Raw genomic sequence first — 19,272 nt, forward strand, 5'->3', positions numbered from 1 at the left:
TTGAGATGGGAGACTCACAAAAAGGTGTGCTGAATTATCACTGTAGAAGCCTAAGCACTTGCAATGCAGCAGCCAATTCAACATTTGAAATAACTATTTTTTTAAATGGGAATTGCATGTGCTTGTCTCAATATTGTTTCATAAATATGTTATCGCAGGAAAATCTTTAAGCAGTTTTCATTTCTTTTTCTAGATATCCCAGTACTACTTGCCAGATTGGTTTCCACTTGGTACAATTAAGTAGGCTCTAAGCATCCCTGCAAATCAGATATTTCCTTGCATATAGCTGCTTCTGGAAGCCTTAGCCAAACTTTTTTTGTCTTCTACAGTATGATTTCAGGTGTGAAAATATAGTGAGCCTAAAAGAGTAGTACTTTTGTACTAGTATGGTACCTTTCCTGAGGTTTTATAAATATTAGGTTTTTCTTTTCCTACCATTTCAGTTCTGAGTCTTTACTTGTTTTTCACTAGCCTATGAGAAAGCTTTGTCTGTTGCGGAGTCTGAACAAGATAAAACACATACCCTGACTGCCTTGGCAATAATAGAGTATAAACGAAATAAAGTAGATGCTGCAAAGACATTGCTGTTTAAATGGTGAGTACAGGGGATAACCTTCGCTATGCGATGTTCTATTGTCCAACTTAAATCTCAGTTAATTATTGAGAGTTGTCTCTCAAATGAATGCTGCCATCTGCAGCAATACTATCCAGGGCTAGGAAAGGGAACAGAGGACAGTGGGAGAAAAATATCATTCATTATGTCTAGTAGTTCTCCAATAAATGCGAGAATACTGTTGAAGTAAGGTTAAACTACTTCTCATAATGAAGTGAGTGTGGAATAGTGTAATTGGCTCTGGTAATAAAACTAATAGATGGTGGAAACCATATACAGATTACCTGAAGTTGAAACACATCTTCATGTACGTAACAGAAGTTAATTTCTCTGAACAGCCTAATTGAAAGAGCAGTTCTTTTCAGCAGGCCTGTTCCTTTTTCTTCCTGAAAAAAAAAGTCCAACTTTCTGTTGTAAAGTTGGAAACAGGCACACTGTAACTGACTTCTGACTTGATTTAGAAGTGCAGATATGTTCAAGAAAACAAGTGTTACACATTGTACCTCGCCATTCATTTATGGCTGCTACTGAAGAGCAACAAATGTATTGAGAGTCTTTCCAAGTAGTTTGGATTTATAAGCTTGAATGCTGGGATGGTACATAACCACTGCAGTATCCCATATCCTGAGGTCTTAAGTTTACTGTTCTTAGCTTGATCCAAAATCCCATGATAGACTGCTAAATCAGTATATTACAGATGATGAGTTGAAAAAAGATTATATTAAATGTTAATATAATGATTAAATATTATAATATTAAGTTTAATTTGTGCTCCAAAATAATGTCTTCTTTCTCCCTCTGATTCAACAGTTCATTAAAGGAACCTAGTACAGAAAGTCTGAAGGCTCTGTGCACACTAGGTCTGGTAAAGCAGGATGTTACGCTTGCAACAGCAGCCTTAAAGGAGTTACTGAAGCATGAGAAAGGGAGTGATGGGATTTATGAAAGGTGCCTTATTGCATCTGCTGTTTATGCACTACAAGGCAGAAACCTGGGGATCCAGAGAGAAGTCTCCAAAGCAATACATAGGTGTGTATTTTGTTATTTTTTTTAGATTTCCTTGTAAATTTGTTGCAGTATTCTTCTTTAAAAAAAAAAAAAAAAAGAAAGAAAGAAAGAAAAAAAGAAAATCAAGCATGAAGGTCTTTTTTTTTGGAATCAGTGAAGAAATCTTCTTTATTAGCTCAGATTTGTGGGATCAAGTGGCAAAATTTTCATGACTTGTAAGGATTTTTCTATTTTTGTATTGGTGATTTCTTAGATCAGTTCTTTATTGTACACACCAGAGCTTTCAACTTAAAAATCTTTAGGACTTTTATTTAATATCAAACAACCTCTTAAGCAGTTTGTTCTGTTTGATAAATGCCAATATTTAACAGTGCTTTGAGTAACCTATGTGTAATCGGGAGTGGGAATTTTAATTAGTGCCTTTAGCAGGCTATACCATACCCTCCCTCCACATGTTTTCAGAAACAGCGTGTTTCTCAAAACTGCATTGAAGGTTCTTTGTTCCTCAGACTATGAGGACAATACCTTGAGTACTAGTGCTTGCCTGTTTTCTTCCTGTTGACTTGCAGAATAAAACTATAATCCAGAGATGGGTTATAAAGCAGGTATGTTTATTCCAGCGTTGCGCAGCGCCGGGTGCAAGGGGGATAGCTCCTCCAAATTTGCACACCGACTTGTAAAATCGTGACACAGATATAGGTACATTTAATACATAGCCAATGATTGCTCAGAATTCTGATACATAGTCAATGATTTTTTAGACTTCTAATACATAGTCAATAGTTCTAGGAATTCTGATACATATTCAGTAGCTCTTTAGCATACAGACCCCCTCTTGTCTTTAGCATGCAGACCCCCTCTTGTTCTTATCAGGGGGAATGCAACTCCTCTTCTGGTCGTCCGTGAGGTCTCACTCCTTATCTGCATCCTCCCTGCTCTCTCAGGCCCCGTGTTTCTTTTACTTGTTACCTTTAAGTTTCTCTTACTAATTTCTATAAACTACCTTTAAGTTTCCTTTACTTGTTTCTATAAACTACCTTTAACAGTCCCCCTTTTAGCCCCCTTTATTCCGAATTCCAGCAGAGCATCTGTTTCCTGCTTCACTGTTCACTGTGAACATCAATATATGTTTATATGTGTTGTTCACTTTATTTCTTTATCCAGTGATAATAACATCAGTGTTGTGTCGATTGTTTTAAATTAATTGCCATGTGCATTTACATCTGCACTGGGTTTTCTTTCTAATAGAAGAAGGTCCATGTGGTGTTTATAGAAACTGGCTACAAGAGTTATGAAAGACCAGGTTCATTTCTAAACCAAAAAGTTTGTTATCCTTGTTCTTTTTGCAGTTACCCTGGTAATCCTGCCCTTTGGTCTCTTCTGTCTCGACTAGTTCCACTGTATACACCACAGAAGGCAAAAGTAAGGACATTGCCTTAACAACTGTATGCATCCTGAGTTTGCTGTCTGTGTTATTTCTTAACTGAAAATAAAAACTGATACCATGCTTCAGTATTTTAAATAAATAAGCATGTTCTGAGCAGTGCGTGTACTGAAGAAATCATACATCCAATTATTTGCATCCTTCACAGGGTAATGGTTCTTTATCTTCCTGAAATCTACTAGAAATGTTCCAATAAGCAAAAGCTGGACTATATGACCCCTGTGGCAGGTGGGCTGGAGATTTGTGATCCTTGAGGTCCCTTCCATCCCAGGCCATTCTGTGATTCTATGTATGAATATGATATGTATGCAAAATTGAGAGAAAAGACTTTATCTGGCTTGAATTTGCTTAGTCCGGTCAATTTTATTTATTTCATTGTGTCTTTGCTGCTTCTGTGCTTACTGTTAGCTCTTCTACATTCAGAATGTCTCTTCATAATTGTTCGCAAAGAGATTTTTAGAATTTTCCTTTCCTACAGAACAAAATACCTTGTGCAAACTTCATATATATGGCTAATGTATCGTAAAGAAAAAAAAAAGACCTTGCCTTACATTTTTTATAAAATCTCTGAACTAGTCGTATAGCCAACTCTTTTTTTTTCTTTTAATCTTACAGGGGGGAGCTGTGGCAGGAAACATCGCACATGCACTTGATTTAAGACATGGAAAGGTTTGGTTCACTGTTAAATTGTAGATTTTACAATTCCCTAAGCAATCTTAAAGTGAATTCTTTCTGATTATTTACATTACAATGCTGTCATTCATCTTCTATTTTATAGGATGTCCTACTGAATGTTGCAGTTAATCAGCTGGCAGCAGGATGTCACATGTTAGAAGATGAGAGAAACAATCCTCTAAAAAATATTCAGAAGGCAATACACATCTGTCCAGGTACTCAAATGCACTAGTGTGTTTGTTTGTTTGTTTTTTTACAAATCAGAATCAGAACCATTGTGTTAACAAAATACTTGCTTTTCTTTGATTGTTGTTATTTCTCTTTGTCCATGCATTATTTTGAGAGAATGTGTAAAAACAGAAATTTAAACTTGTGATGCAAGAAGAGACAAGTATTATTTTGTATGTGAAATAAAAAGGAAAATCACATTTTCTCACCGGGTCAGTATGTCATGCTAAGCAGAAGAGATTTATTCATCTAGTTTGAGAAGTTGAATATTTTCTATTACATCATTCTGGTTATGAACTGTAGGCAACTGTTCACCTGTTGCTAAATGGTCATCTTCAATATGTGTATGAAATGCAGGTCTAGTGGGTCTTTCAGAGAGTATCTTTTGGAAGTGATAATAAAGCATAAAACGTACAATATACATCAGTGTGGCCTCAAGTTAAAAAGTGTATATATGATTACTTTCCCCCAAGCATACGCAAGACTATTATGGCTATCCACAGGTGTTATACTTTGCTTCTTACTTTAGTAAAGTAAAATCTTCATGCTGTTTTTCATTTCCGTGACATAATTAATCATTTTTGGGCTGAAAACTTAGCCAGATCTCATAGTTTATCTCTGTCTGATTCAGTACATAGGCTGAACTAAAGATGTTCTTTACCGAGCTCAGTCAGAGTAATGTGGAGCTTGGATTAGTTCACCCTGGAAGCAGGAATATAACCTATCTGTGATTGCTATAACTTGCATGCCAGTGGTTGAACTATGTAGAGTCCATATTACTCAAAGCTGTAGAAAACATCCTGGGATTTTTGCTGCCACTGTTAGGTAGTATTAAAAGGTACTGAGGTTTAGTCTGTGTAGTTGGAATCAAGCTGGCATACGAATATTTATACAAAAAATCTATTAGTTGACTTAAGAAACCATGTCTTTGTCTTAAGCTTTGAGGAAGCTCATTTGTTGCAGGCAAATACTTTTCTGCTGCCTTGGGCTGAGCTGCTGTAAGCTGCTGTCTGATCGAAAAAATTCAATTGCCTTCTTGCTGCCTCTTACTTTACAGTGTACCGTTTCACTGATGGCTATGTTTTTATGCTTAATCTGGTAAAGACCATTCTAAGTTTACTATCAGACTTATACAATGGTCATGAGTTGTCTGTAACAGTTCTTTTCTTCCAGATAATCCTGCTGCCTGGGCAGTGTTAATGGCAGCCTGTCATGCTGAAAACACTGTTGTCTGCCTAAAAAACACTCAACCGAAGAAAACAGATCTAGAGATGACACTTGTATCTACAATTTCAGCCAAAAGTAAGATATAAAACTTTCAACTGAAAGAAAATGAAATAAAATGGAAATGTTTTAAGCTTGTAATACTGTTATGAATTTCAGAAGCCCTGCATATGAAAGTTGCTTAGAAGTGATTTGAGCCATAATTTTATTTTTTCTCATAAAAATCCACATCCTAATGTAGAGTTAGGGTTAATTACTTAATTATAGCTTGTGTTTCCATTCGGAGCCTTAAATGCATTTTTTAATTAGCACTTCTTTATTCTGATACCTAATGAGTAGATCATCATATTACAAAGGAGCACTGTTGACAAGAAAAGGCTTAAGTGCTCCGTGACTTCTCCTGTAGATAGCTAACCTTGATTAATGGGTGCATGTTGTGTGGTGTGTGTAGCATTTCAAAATCTGGAATTAAAATTCTGTATTTAATCAGTTATTCTCAAACTATTAACTCGAATAGTGGATGACTTTTTCTATCTGCTTAATGTTCTTACTAATGAAAAAAGCCACATCAAACTGATACTCCAAAAAAGTTATTACTTGCCAGGTCTGGAGCATGTGACGGGGATGTCACTACATCATACACAGTAATCTGGTTAAGTGCTTTATCTTCTTTTGCAGCTGGAGAAAATAACCTTCCTCATAATTACATCCAAAGTCTTGAAGACTGGTCTCTTTGTCAGGCTATCACTAGTCTAGAGGAGAGTGGTAGAATCTCAGAAGCTGAAGCACTTTGTACCAAGGTATGGCAACAATACATGGGCAGAATTCTATGGAAACTTTGTGTATGTTTTACTAACAGGTAATCTTTAATGTAGTAACTGTTTATTTTGTCAGAGCTACAACTTGCAGTAGTTGTTGGCAAAGCAGGAGACCATTGCTGCCATAATACCAACACTGTCTGCAACACTAACTTTCCGAACAGTTTAAACAAGCAGTGTAATAGGTGACAAAACTTGTTCTTCCTCTCTTGCTTTTTTTTTTTTTAATATTAACCTAGTGTTAGGCAAAGCAAAGCATTACAGGAATTTGAGGGAATAAATCTTTGAAAGCTGGGGGACTTTCAGGGGACTTAACCATCTTCAGATCTGTGGTTAAGTTGCAGTGGTGCCTATTTCAGATCTACAAGTATATGCCACAGGTTTAATCATTGAAAGGAAACACTTTGGTGCAACACATTTGGGAAACCAAACTGTATTGTTAACATGCTTCAAGTGTGTGTGTCTAGTTGTCTTCATAAACAAAAGGCTAAGCAAAAGATCAGCAAAATAGCAGTTGTACTTAGCAGCACACATCCTTGACTTTCAAGTAGGAAAGGCATTTGTATATTAGAGTTGAAATTAAGGCATTTGTATATTAGGGTTGAAATTAATTAAATCTTAAAAATGAGATTCAGTAAACATGCTAATTTTTTAGGGGAAGGTACATTTTCCTGTCTCTTGGCTTGGCTGGGGAGAGGATGTTTTCTGGACAGTATGTCTAATGACCTATCTTACATTAGAAATTATTGGAGACTTCTGCAAATACAAGCTGTTATCTGGAGCAGGAAGGGATTATGGTGTTCTTTGCTTGCTTTATTTTTTTTATTTTTTTTTATTTTTTTTTATTTGTTAGTTACATAGTCTGGATAAAGTAGTCAATTTGTGCAGAAACCAGAATAAGAGTGACTGTTACAACTAAATCTCACTGACAGTTACAGAACTTAGGATTCCCAGTTGTTGTAACTGGCAGAGATGGGTCAGACCCTGCACTCCTTGAATTCCATATTTGCCAACAAGAAAAATTACCACAAATACTAATAGCTTCTATTCTCTTTCATTGTCTCTGCATATATGTGCATTTTTCAAAGAGCCTATTGAGGTCTTGCTGTTACTGTATTTTCCTTTTCTTAAAAGTGGGTGCAATGTGCAAATGCTTTTTTTTTAGAACGGATCTGGTTCGAGTTAAGATTTTTGGATATATCATGACTTAAAACAAGCAGAAATAACACATAATGTGACTTGGAGAAACTTCTTTCTCATGAGATGGATAAAGCAGCAGATGACTAGCTTTCTGTCATTCTTTAATATGATTATTTTTTACAGAAAGTGTTTAGTTAAGTTCTATTCCAGTGAGAATTAAATACACTCACTGTGAGAACTGGAACTTCTTGGATTATCCTTTACATCACCACTGTGGGTTTTTTGGGGTGTTTTTGTTTGTTTGTTTTTGATTATTTTATTTTATTTCAATTTTACCTCAAACTTGAAGGAAAAAAAAAAAAACAAAAAAAACCAGAGGACTGCCATTTATCTGTCTTTCAGAAACCTCTAGTGGTAGGACAGGTGCAAAACTTAGGATAGATGAGAGAGAAAGAAAAATCTTACTTATTTCCTTCTATCAATTTCTGGAATACTTCCTTGTACAGAGCAGAGAGAGATGCTGTCTTGTTTTCAATGCTATTTTGTATAAAGATCTGGTGGGGAAAAACAGCAGTGTCTTCTGATATTTGTAAATGATAATTTTGATATAATGTGGTTTTAGGGTTTAAAGAACTGCCCTGAGCACCCAGGTCTGTTTTTGCTTTTGAGACAAATTCAATGTAAGCAGTTGTTGCAGTCTCACAAAGAGCTTCCAGATACCATCTTGAAGGAGCTTCACAAAACGGTCATGACCAGTTCATCTTCCATTGCAGCGTGGCAGGTAAGTGTGTATTCTCTCTCTAATTTTGGTATACCACCTGTTACAGTGAGCTCTGTGCAGAGAATATCTGCTATGTGAGAGTTTTTCACTGGTTGCCTTTATTTGTCCACTGACAAGAGAAATCAGCTGATTTTAATTTCTTTATAAAACTGTAATATTATGTTAATTTTATTTTAATTCATGAAATAATGATAATTGTTTGTAAAATTAAGCAGATGTGGATGTAAAAATAACAGCTAGAGATTAAAACCTGACACCTGCATCTTTAGGGTTATATGACTTGGCAGTGTGAGTCAAAACAGTAAAATACTTACGTGATCTCTATATCCCCATAAGAAAAGGTGGAGGTAAGCTGTGTACAATTCCATATTCAGGATATAAAATCCTGAATAAATCTCTTCTGTGTTTCATGATTTTCTGACATCAAGCATCACCATTCTTTTGTCAGCTGAGACTGGGGAAAAGAAGAATCCTTCTCTGTGGTAGTGTTCACTCCCTCCCTTTCATGGAATCACAGATCATTTTTTGGTTAAAGTGAAGAGTCTGTAATTTGGTTCATATGGTGGGACAATCTGAGGAGCTATCTCATGCATGCCAATATAACTTTCTGGTGATGCAGCATGTGTGTGTATATATCTAATTTTTATTTTTGGACTGTTGCTTTTGGTTACAGTTACTTGCTTCCTTTACAAATGTTAGTGTGTTTAGAAAAATTCCACAAACTTCTAGTGTTCTGCATCTAGTTGTAGGAAACACAGTGCTCTCTCTGCCTGTTGAATACATAAATTTCTCTTTCCAGCAAGTTTCTCTTAAAGGTGATTTCAGTCCTAAAAGGTAAGAGAAAGACAGCTGTAAATCTCAATATTTATGTCCATTGTTCCAAGGTTGCAGGTCATCTTCTCTTTTGGAACATAGAAGTAATATCTGTGGAATGGTGCTTTTTTTGGGTATGTCTTTCATGGAATCCTAAGATTAAATTTTCCTGAACTGCAGAACGCATCAGATTGTTGGATTTGTAAAACACTGGGATATTTGAACCATGATTTGAGCCCCTATTAATTTATAATAATAGGGAGAATGGAATTAAATCTTATATGTTCTTCATGCATCTCTTGCATAGCCAAGTGTCATCTTGCTTACAGACAAGGAAAGGGAATGAACTAAAAGAATGAGGGTTTTATTTTGTTTTAGTTCGGGCCATAGGTAAGATGCCTCTGGGTAAGATCTCTTCAGTCTTCAGTTAGAGAAGATACTTCTCAGGGCTTTGGTAATCATCTGAAAAAGTTTCTTGGCTGCTAGACTGTTCCTAATGGATAGCTCTTCGCTTTTGTGCTTTCAGACTTCCAAGTGTTTGATAGATGTTTTGTCTTACTCAAAAGCATGTATCATGATACCTCAGAGTTTCACTAAGTTAGAATGACTGTTAGCATAGCTTCTTTTGCTTTCTTTAAGTTTTTGGTGCATGTCTGAAATTTTCAACAGGATTTAGGAGCAGTGCTGAACTAGTGCTCTGCTGACTGTTCTGCTTTTTTGTGCTGTGACTCACCAGGGAGACAATAAAATTGTGCACCTGTATGGATGTCCTGTTGTTGTACAAAGCAGTCTTGAAGTTTGATGTCAAGATGCAGTCTCATAGATACTAAAAGAGGGGACATCCTGGATAGTCTGTTCACAAAGTGCTTCAGTGCATGAGAAAAGCTCAAGGATCTTGTCCCCTCTTACTCTAGGCAGTTATTAGCTAGCAAAAGTATTTTTTTTGAAAAAGAGAATTACCTTGCTTTTAAAAAAAGAAGTTGCTTTGTTTGCTTGGTGATCCAGCAAATAATAATCTTAAATGTAGCTTAGGCATTTTGGTGCTTATCATGCACATGCCAGGAATTTTCAAACCTGTGGCTGTATCTCCTTTTAAAAATGTGATATGGCTACACAAGTAAAGAGGGAGAAGATAGAATCCCTTTACTTCAATTTATAGACAAATCCAGGGCAGATGGAGCAGGTAGCAGGAGCAAGAAACTCTCCACAGCACCTGTGATCTACTTTTTGTTCCACATAGCTCCTCCATGTGACTGTGGTGTGTAATAAAGATGTGTAACCCAAGTTTTACACTCCTCATCTGAGCTGAGACTCAACTGGAAGATCTTTTATGTTCCTGAAATTGCTCACTTGAGTTGGAAAAAACTTTGTTCTAGTGGAAAAACTTTTCCCCTAGTAAAGAACTTTCAGGAACAAGTAAGGCACCACATAATGCTCTTCTGGTCTAGAGAATGACTTTCACAATGCCAGTTGTAGTATTTATTCACTTATATGCAATATCCAGATTAAGACAGCTGTCAGAAAGTTGAGTGGGTGTGAATGAAACTCTGAAATATGTTGCTGTGGTGAGTTGTACTGCTGGCTCTGCAATCAAGAGAATGTATTTTCCTGCAGGACAGTGCATTATGTTGTTGGAGTGAGGGTGAGGTTGGCAGTGATGTTTTCATCCATATTTATACCGTGGAACTTTTACAAATTTAAGTGAATTATATCATCTATAGGGATGTGTGTTTTGTTGGTTCCTTAACTGATTTTGTTGGCTGTTTTCAGTGGCTGGCAAAAGTGTATCAGTCTCAAGGAATGATGGTTGGAGCAGAGATGTGTTACAGAAAGAGTCTGCAGTTGGCATCACAGCAGGGCAGCTGGAGTGGGAAGTTATCCAGTCTGCTCAGGCTGGCTATGCTCGCACTGGAAATCTGCATGGTAAGATAATCAAAATTATGTAACTGCATGATGTAACAGGAATCCATGTAGTGCTGGGCTTCTGCAGTCTTTCACTGAAATTCCTGCTTAAGTGACTGTGTTTTGTGAACAACAACTTGACTAGTGAATAAAACGGGACTTCAGGGGACTATTTTTAGAATATTCTTTCATAAGGGATTGCTGTGAAATAATTGTGTAGAATCACTGTGTACATAAAATGGCTAACTTGTTTGATATGGGTTGTTCCTCTAATTGATTCAGTTTGATCATCAAAACTGCAGTGTCCTTCAAGGCTCTGTTGCCTTGTTCAGATTACTGTCTTTAATAAATGCTTTTCCTATACTGCTGACTAGAAACTTCAGTCGGGTTTCAAATGACTTTATACTGTATGGTCACTTCTAGATCTGCTGCCTTGCTTTGAAGTATAAAGGTAATGGAAGTGTACACTGTGATGTAAAGAAAATCATCTTTCTTTTACCTTGCTTTGAAGAGCCAGGTAAACATAGCCCAAATTCTTGGAAAGCATCTGTTCTCTCTAGGCACTGTTACTCCAAAAATTTGAAGTGCTCTGGTGGGCTTCTTTAAAGGAGATAAAAATTGATATCGGTTAATCCTGGCTTACACTTTGTCAAGTATTTTAAGAGACTGCCAAGCCAGCAGGCAGATCTAAATTCAGGCAGAGGAACTCCACACATTGTGAGTGTTAATGTAAGAAAAGATAGTCAGTTTTACTGAAGTCAAAGCTGCAAAACTGTTGCTTCTGTTGGTGGGAAAAAAAAGAAGAAAAAAAATCCCCTCAGTGTAGAAAGATTCACTGTCTTTGTGCTTCAATTGGCAGCGTTCATCAAGGGACAGGATTATTTCCTCCTGTGATTCTTCTGTCCCTTTCCCAGTAGTCTGCATCAACTTTCTTAAATATCCATAGTATCTGCACAGGTTTCATGGTACTCTTTAACAGAATTAATACTATTTCTTGAGATGGTGGCTTAAATTACATGAGTCTATATGACTTTGTTTAAAAATAGAATAAATGTGGTTATCTTCTTTCTGCTTTTGCATGAACAGAACAGTTTATATGTGGATTTCTGTTAGGTCAGCTGATTAGCTGTGGCGTAATTAATTGATGTGCAAAAGGCTAATCAAAACCTTGGCCCCTCTGAAGCACAAGGTCATGTCTTCTGTCCAGGCAATAGCAATGTTATGTTCTAGCTTGTCACTCCAAAAGTAATGCCTCCAGTTTATTTTCATGGAAACTATAACAGATGCAAAGAGCTCAACAGCACTCTTTGATAGAGCAAATTCTCAGCTACAAAATATTTTTTATTTTAAAATAGTCATCACCATTAGCTATGCATTTTTGCCAGTGTTGAACAACAGATGGCATGGTGCACTCATACAGGTCACCACCAGTGGAGGTGACATGTTGTCACTACTGCTGAAGTGTAGCACCCACCACCTTACTGTGATGACAATGAAATGTGATGGAATATTGGCAGGAAGTCTCAGCCTCTTCTACTGCTGTACCACCAACATCCACCTCTGACATCATGGGCCAACATAATAAATAGGAGGCATTACTTTCAGAGCAACCATCAAAATAATCATTTTGTTGCCTGTAATAGTAAGCAAAGAAACAAATAACTTGCCCAGTAGCTGCTTAGTAATTACCACCTTGGAGCTGATTTTTATTGCTAGTAAAACATTGTTGTATTCTCCATTCTCTTCTGGGAATGAATTTACATTTTAACATACTCATGTAATCAGATAGAAGTTTACAAAACAAATGTTTCTGATAGGCAGGCATTACTAAAACATGTTTGGAAAAGACAAAGAGATTCTTCACATAAGTGAGCAAGTGGAATGCTCACTTATGTAAAGCCAAGAAGACTTAATGTAATTGTTCCAGGCCCTTCTAAACAATGTTTTTTAAAGAAACTGCTTATTAACTTGACAGGTATTTTATGTAACTCTGAAAAACTTGAATTCAACCTTCTCTACAGAGAAATGCAAACAAATATTGATTTGCACTGCACACTGCAATTAAACTCATTCTCTTTTTTTCTTTTATTTTACTAGGCTAATGTCTCAAATGAGCGCTGGCCATCTTTGGTTCAGGAGGCAACAACTGAAGCTTTGAAACTCTATTCCTGTCCCTTGGCAGTTCTCCTGCAAGCACTTCTACAGTATATTCGCAAAATGGGAGCAAGGTACACAATCTGTTAAGCATAAACGGAACATACTGTCTAAAAGTATTTACTTGTCAGAATGAAAAATGTCCAAGTGGCCATGATGGTCATATCTAACTCCTAGACCAAAAAAACTGAAAACAAGAGTTCTTGAAATAGTATGACAGCTAAAAGGGCTTTCCCATAGATAAGGGGTTAGTAGTGTGGGGAGCAGGAAGCAGTAGAATCTCACTTCTCTTCTAAAAAAAACTGTAATGACCTGATTTCATTCTATGACAAGGTGACCCCCTTAGTGGATGAGGGTAAGGCTGTCGATGTGGTCTACCTGGACTTCAGTAAGGCCTTTGACACTGTCCTCCATAACATTCTCATGGAGAAGCTGGCTGCCCATGGTTTGGATGGGTGTATGCTCCACTGGGTGAAGCACTGGCTGGATGGCTGGGCCCAGAGAGTTGTGGTCAATGGAGTTCAATCCAGTAGGTGGCTGTCATGGGCATTGTCCCTCAGGGCTCAGTGCTGGGGCTGCTTCTGTTTAACATCTTCATTAATGATCTAGATGAGGGGATTGAGTGCACCCTTAGTAAGTCTGCAAATGACACCAAGTTGGGAGAAAGTGTTGATCTGCCAGAGGGGAGAAAGACCTGGCTAAACTGGATTGATGGGCCAAGGCTAACAACATGAGTTTCAATAGAGCCAAGTGCTGGGTCCTGCATTTTGGTCACAGCAGCTCCAGGAAACCCTACAGGTTTGGGGAGGTGTGGCTGGAAAGCTGCCTGATGGAAAGGGACCTTGGTGTGCTGATGGACAGTCGGCTGAATATGAGCCAGCAGTGTGCCCAGGTGGCCAAGAGGGACAATGGCATCCTGGCTTGTATCAGGAATGGTGTGGTGAGCAGGACTAGGGAAGTCATCTTGCCCCTGTACTCGGCACTGATGAAGCCTCACCTCAAGTACTGTGTTCAGTTTTGGGCACCTCAGTACAAAAAGGACATGGAGGTACTGCAGCAGGTCCAGAGAAGAGCAGCTAGGCTTATGAGAGGCTTGGAAAATCAACAAGTAGACACACATCTCTGCTTCCTCACTGGTATTTCCATAAGGGCATCCCTTTTCATTACTTCTGGTTATTATTAATTACAGTCAGATGTTGCTGTGTTGTACCAAGTTAATGAAGTTCTGCAGTTAATTTGGATTGTTTTGGTCATGCTTCTAGGGAGACTCGTCGAATGTTGGAGAGAGTGGTTTACCAACCAGGGAATCCAGAAACCATAGTGTCTGTGGCTCGCTGGTACCTCCTGCAACATCTATATGCCAAAGATGATTACGAATTAATAGATGTAAGACAATTCATTCTATGCAATCGATTTTCATTTTATATTGTGGCTATTACTTCTAGGAGGGGTAGGGAGAGATTAGGGAAGTGATGGTTCTCCTGGCAGAATACAGTATTTAAGGATTCCATGCTGACAAAACATACCTTGCTTTGTATCCAGCTTACTTGAATGTCTTCAGTTCCTCCATGCAATACTAATGAAAATCAAACAGTAAAATCTCTCTGTAATCCAAATCATAATTTTTGTACTTAGGATTTTTATTGAATTTTTGATGATGCATTATTTTTTGTTCTCAGTAAATGGTGCATTCTTTTGTTTTCATAGCATTGTACAAATTGATTTGGTCAAATTTGCACATCCAGAAAGTTCTTTAATATGATGGGAGCTGATTCACTTTGGCTTGTAATTGGAATCACTTTGCCACTCAGATCCTGAATGTGTAAATAGGAGGCATGTAAAATAAATGGAGAAAGGCTAAATTTAAGTGGGGAAGGCAAAAGGAAGCCTTGGCAGTTTTAAGGAGATAAAATGCTTCTTTTTGACTAATTTAGGTATAATACATCTGTATAGATGTATTATAAGGAGGCAGGTGTGCAGTGACAGGGAGATAGGTCTCACCTAGATCTGTTGGTGTCATTTCCAGCAGGGAACTTACTTATACTCAGCCTCAAGTAGCAAGTGATGCTGCTATAGTGCTTTGCAAGTGACTACAAGTTTAGCAGGTGACTAGAGTGTTTTTTTTCTAATAAATGCATAATGTTTTAAGCTGGTATGTCACATTGAGTATTTCTTATTTCAGTCTGGACTTACTGGTTACTTAATTTTTTGGATAATTGGATAGCAGAAATTAATATGATTTAATTTGAATTAATATGAATTAGAGTTTCTAGTTAAATACTAAGATTAAACTTAAGAAATTCTCAGTGCTTTTTTGCTTGATTTTTTTTCTTCAGGTACTTGTAGAAAATGCCAAAGCTAATGGGGATATTAGAGCTCTGGATCTACACAAGAAATTGTCAGCAAGTGCCTAGTATGGACTACCTGAAGTGGAATGTCTTCTGTTCACGCAACTTAATCAGGCCATCCTTCAGGTGTTCTATGTGGTCTGGGCTTTCTAATTTGTCTTAGTTTTATTTCTTGTTGTGTCAACAGCAACCTTTTTTGAACAAAAGTAGGTTGTTCTTTTCTTGACGTAAGTTCCACCATAAAATACACTTCACATGAAAGGAAAAAAAACCTTATTTTTTGTTTGTTTTCTTCCCTGAAACCTCAGTACTGTTTGCAGTAGTTATCATCTTTCCCCATTGGCCACTCACAAAGAAGTACGATGTTTACTGCATTGGTAGTGATGAAAGCTAACCAATTGGCAACAAACTTTTCTTCCCTCCCAGATATTGTAAAATATGCAGAAATGTAAAATGTTTTCCTTTTGTTTTCGAACTGAGACCTAAATCCATGTAGAATTTCATGTGTGGTGTCAGTTTATGTGCTTTATGTTTTGGACGTGCGGAAGCAAACCCTATAGCCTGTTAGGATATAAAGCAGAAATGTTTAATAAAGAGAAGTGCACACAGCCCTGGTGCAAGGGGTTAACACTCCAAACTTGCACGCCATTGGGAAAAAGCATGTTACAGATATAGGTTGGACTAATATATGATCAATAGTCTCCCCCTGAGTTTTATTACATAAGCATTAGATTCCCCATGACCCCACTGGCAAAGACAGTTCTTTTTGGCCTTCTTGCCCATGTTTTCCCAGGCTTAGTATCTGCAGTTCACCCTCTCTCTGCCCCCCTCAACATAAACTATCTGTAACTACCCTTTGCTTTGGTTTCTATGAGGCCCCCTTTCCCTTTCAGTAGCAAAGTGCTCCCTTTTCATTTATTATGGGGTCCTTTCGGCTCTTCATTTTCTGTTAGCTAACTTTAATTACAGCAGCATGTCATGTCCCACCAATGAGGAAGGGGGTTGTGACTAAATTTCACTGAGGGGATTAATTGCTGTGGATCTTGTTGATAGGTCATAGAGTTTGGTTACTCTGGTTCCCTTTTCCCATGCAAAATTCCTGTTGAAATGCACAGTCATACTTACCTGTGAAGTAAACATGTTTTCTCTGTTGGTAGCGGTTCCATTAGACATGGGATGTTTAGGTTTAAACCCTGGTACCAGAAAATCCCAGCAGTTGCATGTAACAGGTAATAGGTAATAGTCTCGTGCGGGTTGGAAGGGACCTTAGAGATCATCGAGTCCAATCCCCGGGATTCGAGCCTCTGTGTAGCAGAGCAGCACTTCTACCACTTGCGCCACAGGGGGAATTTGAACACCCGGGCCCTGGTGTTGCAACGCGGCATTCCTACCACTGCGCCACTGGGGCACACCATGTCTTGAATCAAAAGTTCACAATTCTGGCATATGCCATATTTATATGGGATTCCACATGAGTGTTTTACAGCTAATTGTCCATGAAGAGTTCATTAATATGGAGTATCCTCTTGGGGATGGGAATTTATTTTTTGTTCATCTATTATACTATCCAGATTGGACAAAAAATACTTATGGGACCAAACACTTTCATAACAAGAGAGGTCACTGTGAGGTTAGCCGCCCCATTCATTATTAACTTGAATTCACCAACCTGGAGATAAAAGGACAACATATTCATGTTGTAGGGGTTCTCCATGAGGTAAGGAATCCAACAATGTACAAGATTACTTAGGATCTCTAATTCTCAGGGACAGCACTTCTGCTTTAGTATCTTCTTACAAGATCTCTACATTGTGCCCCTAAAATGCCCACTTTCTTCAGGCTGCAAGGGGGATATTATAGTTCACATGTAGAGCTCTTGCTTCCAGCATGTAACTCTGTGTGTCTTCCAGGGTTGTATCAACCAGAAAATGATAGTTACTGGAGAGGGTATGTACCAAGTTGTTCCACTATACTGCTTAAATGGGAATGAGTAAACCCCCACAACAAAGATTTTTTCTTCCTGCGTGTATTTTGAATACACTTCTGGTTTCATGTTGCTGTCTTTTGACTTATAAAATCTGTGAGAAGTTTAACCAAATAATGGCAAATTTAAGGCCTGCGGCTGTTGGGATGTCCAGACGAAGGCCTCGATCTGTTTGATTCCAGATTTGGATAAAACCAGTGATCAGTGTGCCCATACCAGGTTGGGTGGGCTTATTCACATTCCCAGTTTACTGAGATAAGATTATATTCTTACTCTGTGGATCTATAAACTCCTTCTCTGTGTGCCTACCATCTTCCTCATGGGGATAATGATACTGCAGATGGTCTTGTTGATCTGTATGTGGTTTCGAGGAATCAGGCAGGCTTCAAATCAGAGGAGTTATTCTGTTCAGATTAGTAATTAATGATAGCACTGGGGAAGGCTGCTGACAGACTAAATTTCTGTCATGTATTAACTCAAGGCAAGCACCCTTCCACAAACTCTCAGTCAATAAAGACTGGATACTCCCATCTCCAGGGTGTCCAGAACTCCTACCCAATAGGCAGCTCATTAAGTTAATAGCCATGGCTCCGTTGGGTCATCAGTAGTTAGGAAAGCTCTGGGCCTCATCTTCCAACAGCAAAACTCAGTTGCCACTCTCCACACGTACTCTGTCTCTGTTTCTTGAGCTAACCTGCTGTATTTTTCCAGGACTTCTGGACATGTTGCCTGCTGAGAATGGTACCATCTAGGCAACTTGCTTATCCTCACCCTGGCCATGATTGATGGTCTCTATCTTAATTACTGTCTTTGTTCTTAAGGTGAAGTACTTTTTGTTTACTTTCCAATTCCTCAGTTACATACAAGGTGCTTAGGCCTGGTTTCTTGATCAGCTGTGCCAAGCTTGTAAATTGCAGCTCACTATCCAGAACAGAGTCAAGGTCTGTCCAGCCAGGAGAGCTTATCCTTCATCCTCTAATTCAGAGTATAAATTTTTCTCTCAGTCTGATGTATTGGACGGAGTGATAGTACATTTGGCAGTTAGCTGGCTCTGCAGGGTTTTCATTTGTTCCTGCAAGGATTTAACCATTTTATCATTAGTTTCTTTAACCGGCTGCCTCTTCTTCTGCGCCATCACCAGTGCTGCTCCCAGCACATTACACGTGGTGGTTTTCCCTTTCCATGGCCATGCTTTTCAGTTTTTTATAAGTGTTGCAGTCCTGTTTGTTACAGCATTTGGATCATACCAACTAACACAGGCCCATGCCATCCATGGTGGGATGGGGCATGCCTTATATTCCTTCAGCTTCTCAGCAAGAGGGGAGCAGTCAGGCCTAGGCATTTCCTAGGCAGCCATGGCTTGCTGCTGCAAAACTTAACTTGGCATATAGCTTAGAGGTTACTTCCCAGTGCTCCCTCAGTGTAATCATTTTGGAACCTGTCCCTTATCACAGAATCACAGAATGACCCGGGTTGGAAGGGACCTCAAGGATCATGTAGTTCCAACCCCCCTGCCCAGCAGGGCCACCAAACATACACCTTTACTAGATCAGGTTGCCCAGGGCCCCGTCCAACCTGGCCTTGAACACCTCCAAGGACGGGGCATCCACAACCTCCCTGGGCAGCCTGTTCCAGGACCTAACCACTCTCCTAGTGAAAAACTTAGAACTTACGCAGTGTATCCCTCTGACTGTGGGCTTCACTAAATGTTCTCATCAAGAAAAACTAGTGGTCATTAGGGACAGGGTCATATATATATATATATATATACTGTGTGTAACAGGCTCTTTTTATGTCTTGCTGATTCTGCTGCTGACTGCTTAATTGGGTGAATCATGACAATGGTTCTTAATACATTATGTTAATTTGCCTTTATGTACATGAAAATAAAAAATGAATCAGTTATTCTAATCTTTCAGTGTTACCATTGGTGATTTTCAAGCTGTTGACAACAGAGTTGTGATACCTATCCATTCCTGGTTTACAGTTTCTGGATGTGCAGAAGCGTTAAGAAACATCTTGTGTTGGTTGGGATCTCATACTACACACTTAAAAGGCTTACAGGGCATGCAGTGCACTGCTGACATAGTAGGACTGTACTGAAGTGAAGGCACTGTAGGCTTTAGTACCACTTGCACCT

The 19,272-nt window shown here is 38.4% G+C and overlaps 1 protein-coding gene across 4 annotated transcripts in view; it reads left to right on the top strand.

Moving 5' to 3' along the window:
• The window catches only part of TTC37 (tetratricopeptide repeat domain 37), a 45,302-nt gene extending 26,259 nt beyond the window's left edge, over positions 1-19,043 (top strand). For all 4 annotated transcript variants that reach the window (XM_015849654.2, XM_015849655.2, XM_015849652.2 and 1 more), the window contains 12 exons: positions 472-595; positions 1,424-1,642; positions 2,971-3,043; positions 3,681-3,734; positions 3,844-3,955; positions 5,142-5,270; positions 5,871-5,992; positions 7,773-7,931; positions 10,515-10,667; positions 12,744-12,874; positions 14,063-14,186; positions 15,137-19,043. In XM_015849654.2, the coding sequence (XP_015705140.1) occupies positions 472-595; positions 1,424-1,642; positions 2,971-3,043; positions 3,681-3,734; positions 3,844-3,955; positions 5,142-5,270; positions 5,871-5,992; positions 7,773-7,931; positions 10,515-10,667; positions 12,744-12,874; positions 14,063-14,186; positions 15,137-15,214 (1,478 nt within the window). In that variant the 3' untranslated portion in view covers positions 15,215-19,043. The remainder of the gene's footprint in view (positions 1-471; positions 596-1,423; positions 1,643-2,970; positions 3,044-3,680; positions 3,735-3,843; positions 3,956-5,141; positions 5,271-5,870; positions 5,993-7,772; positions 7,932-10,514; positions 10,668-12,743; positions 12,875-14,062; positions 14,187-15,136) is intronic.
• The last annotated feature ends 229 nt before the right edge of the window (positions 19,044-19,272 follow it).

Source organism: Coturnix japonica, chromosome Z (assembly GCF_001577835.2).
Source record: "Coturnix japonica isolate 7356 chromosome Z, Coturnix japonica 2.1, whole genome shotgun sequence".
Lineage (NCBI taxonomy): Eukaryota > Metazoa > Chordata > Aves > Galliformes > Phasianidae > Coturnix > Coturnix japonica.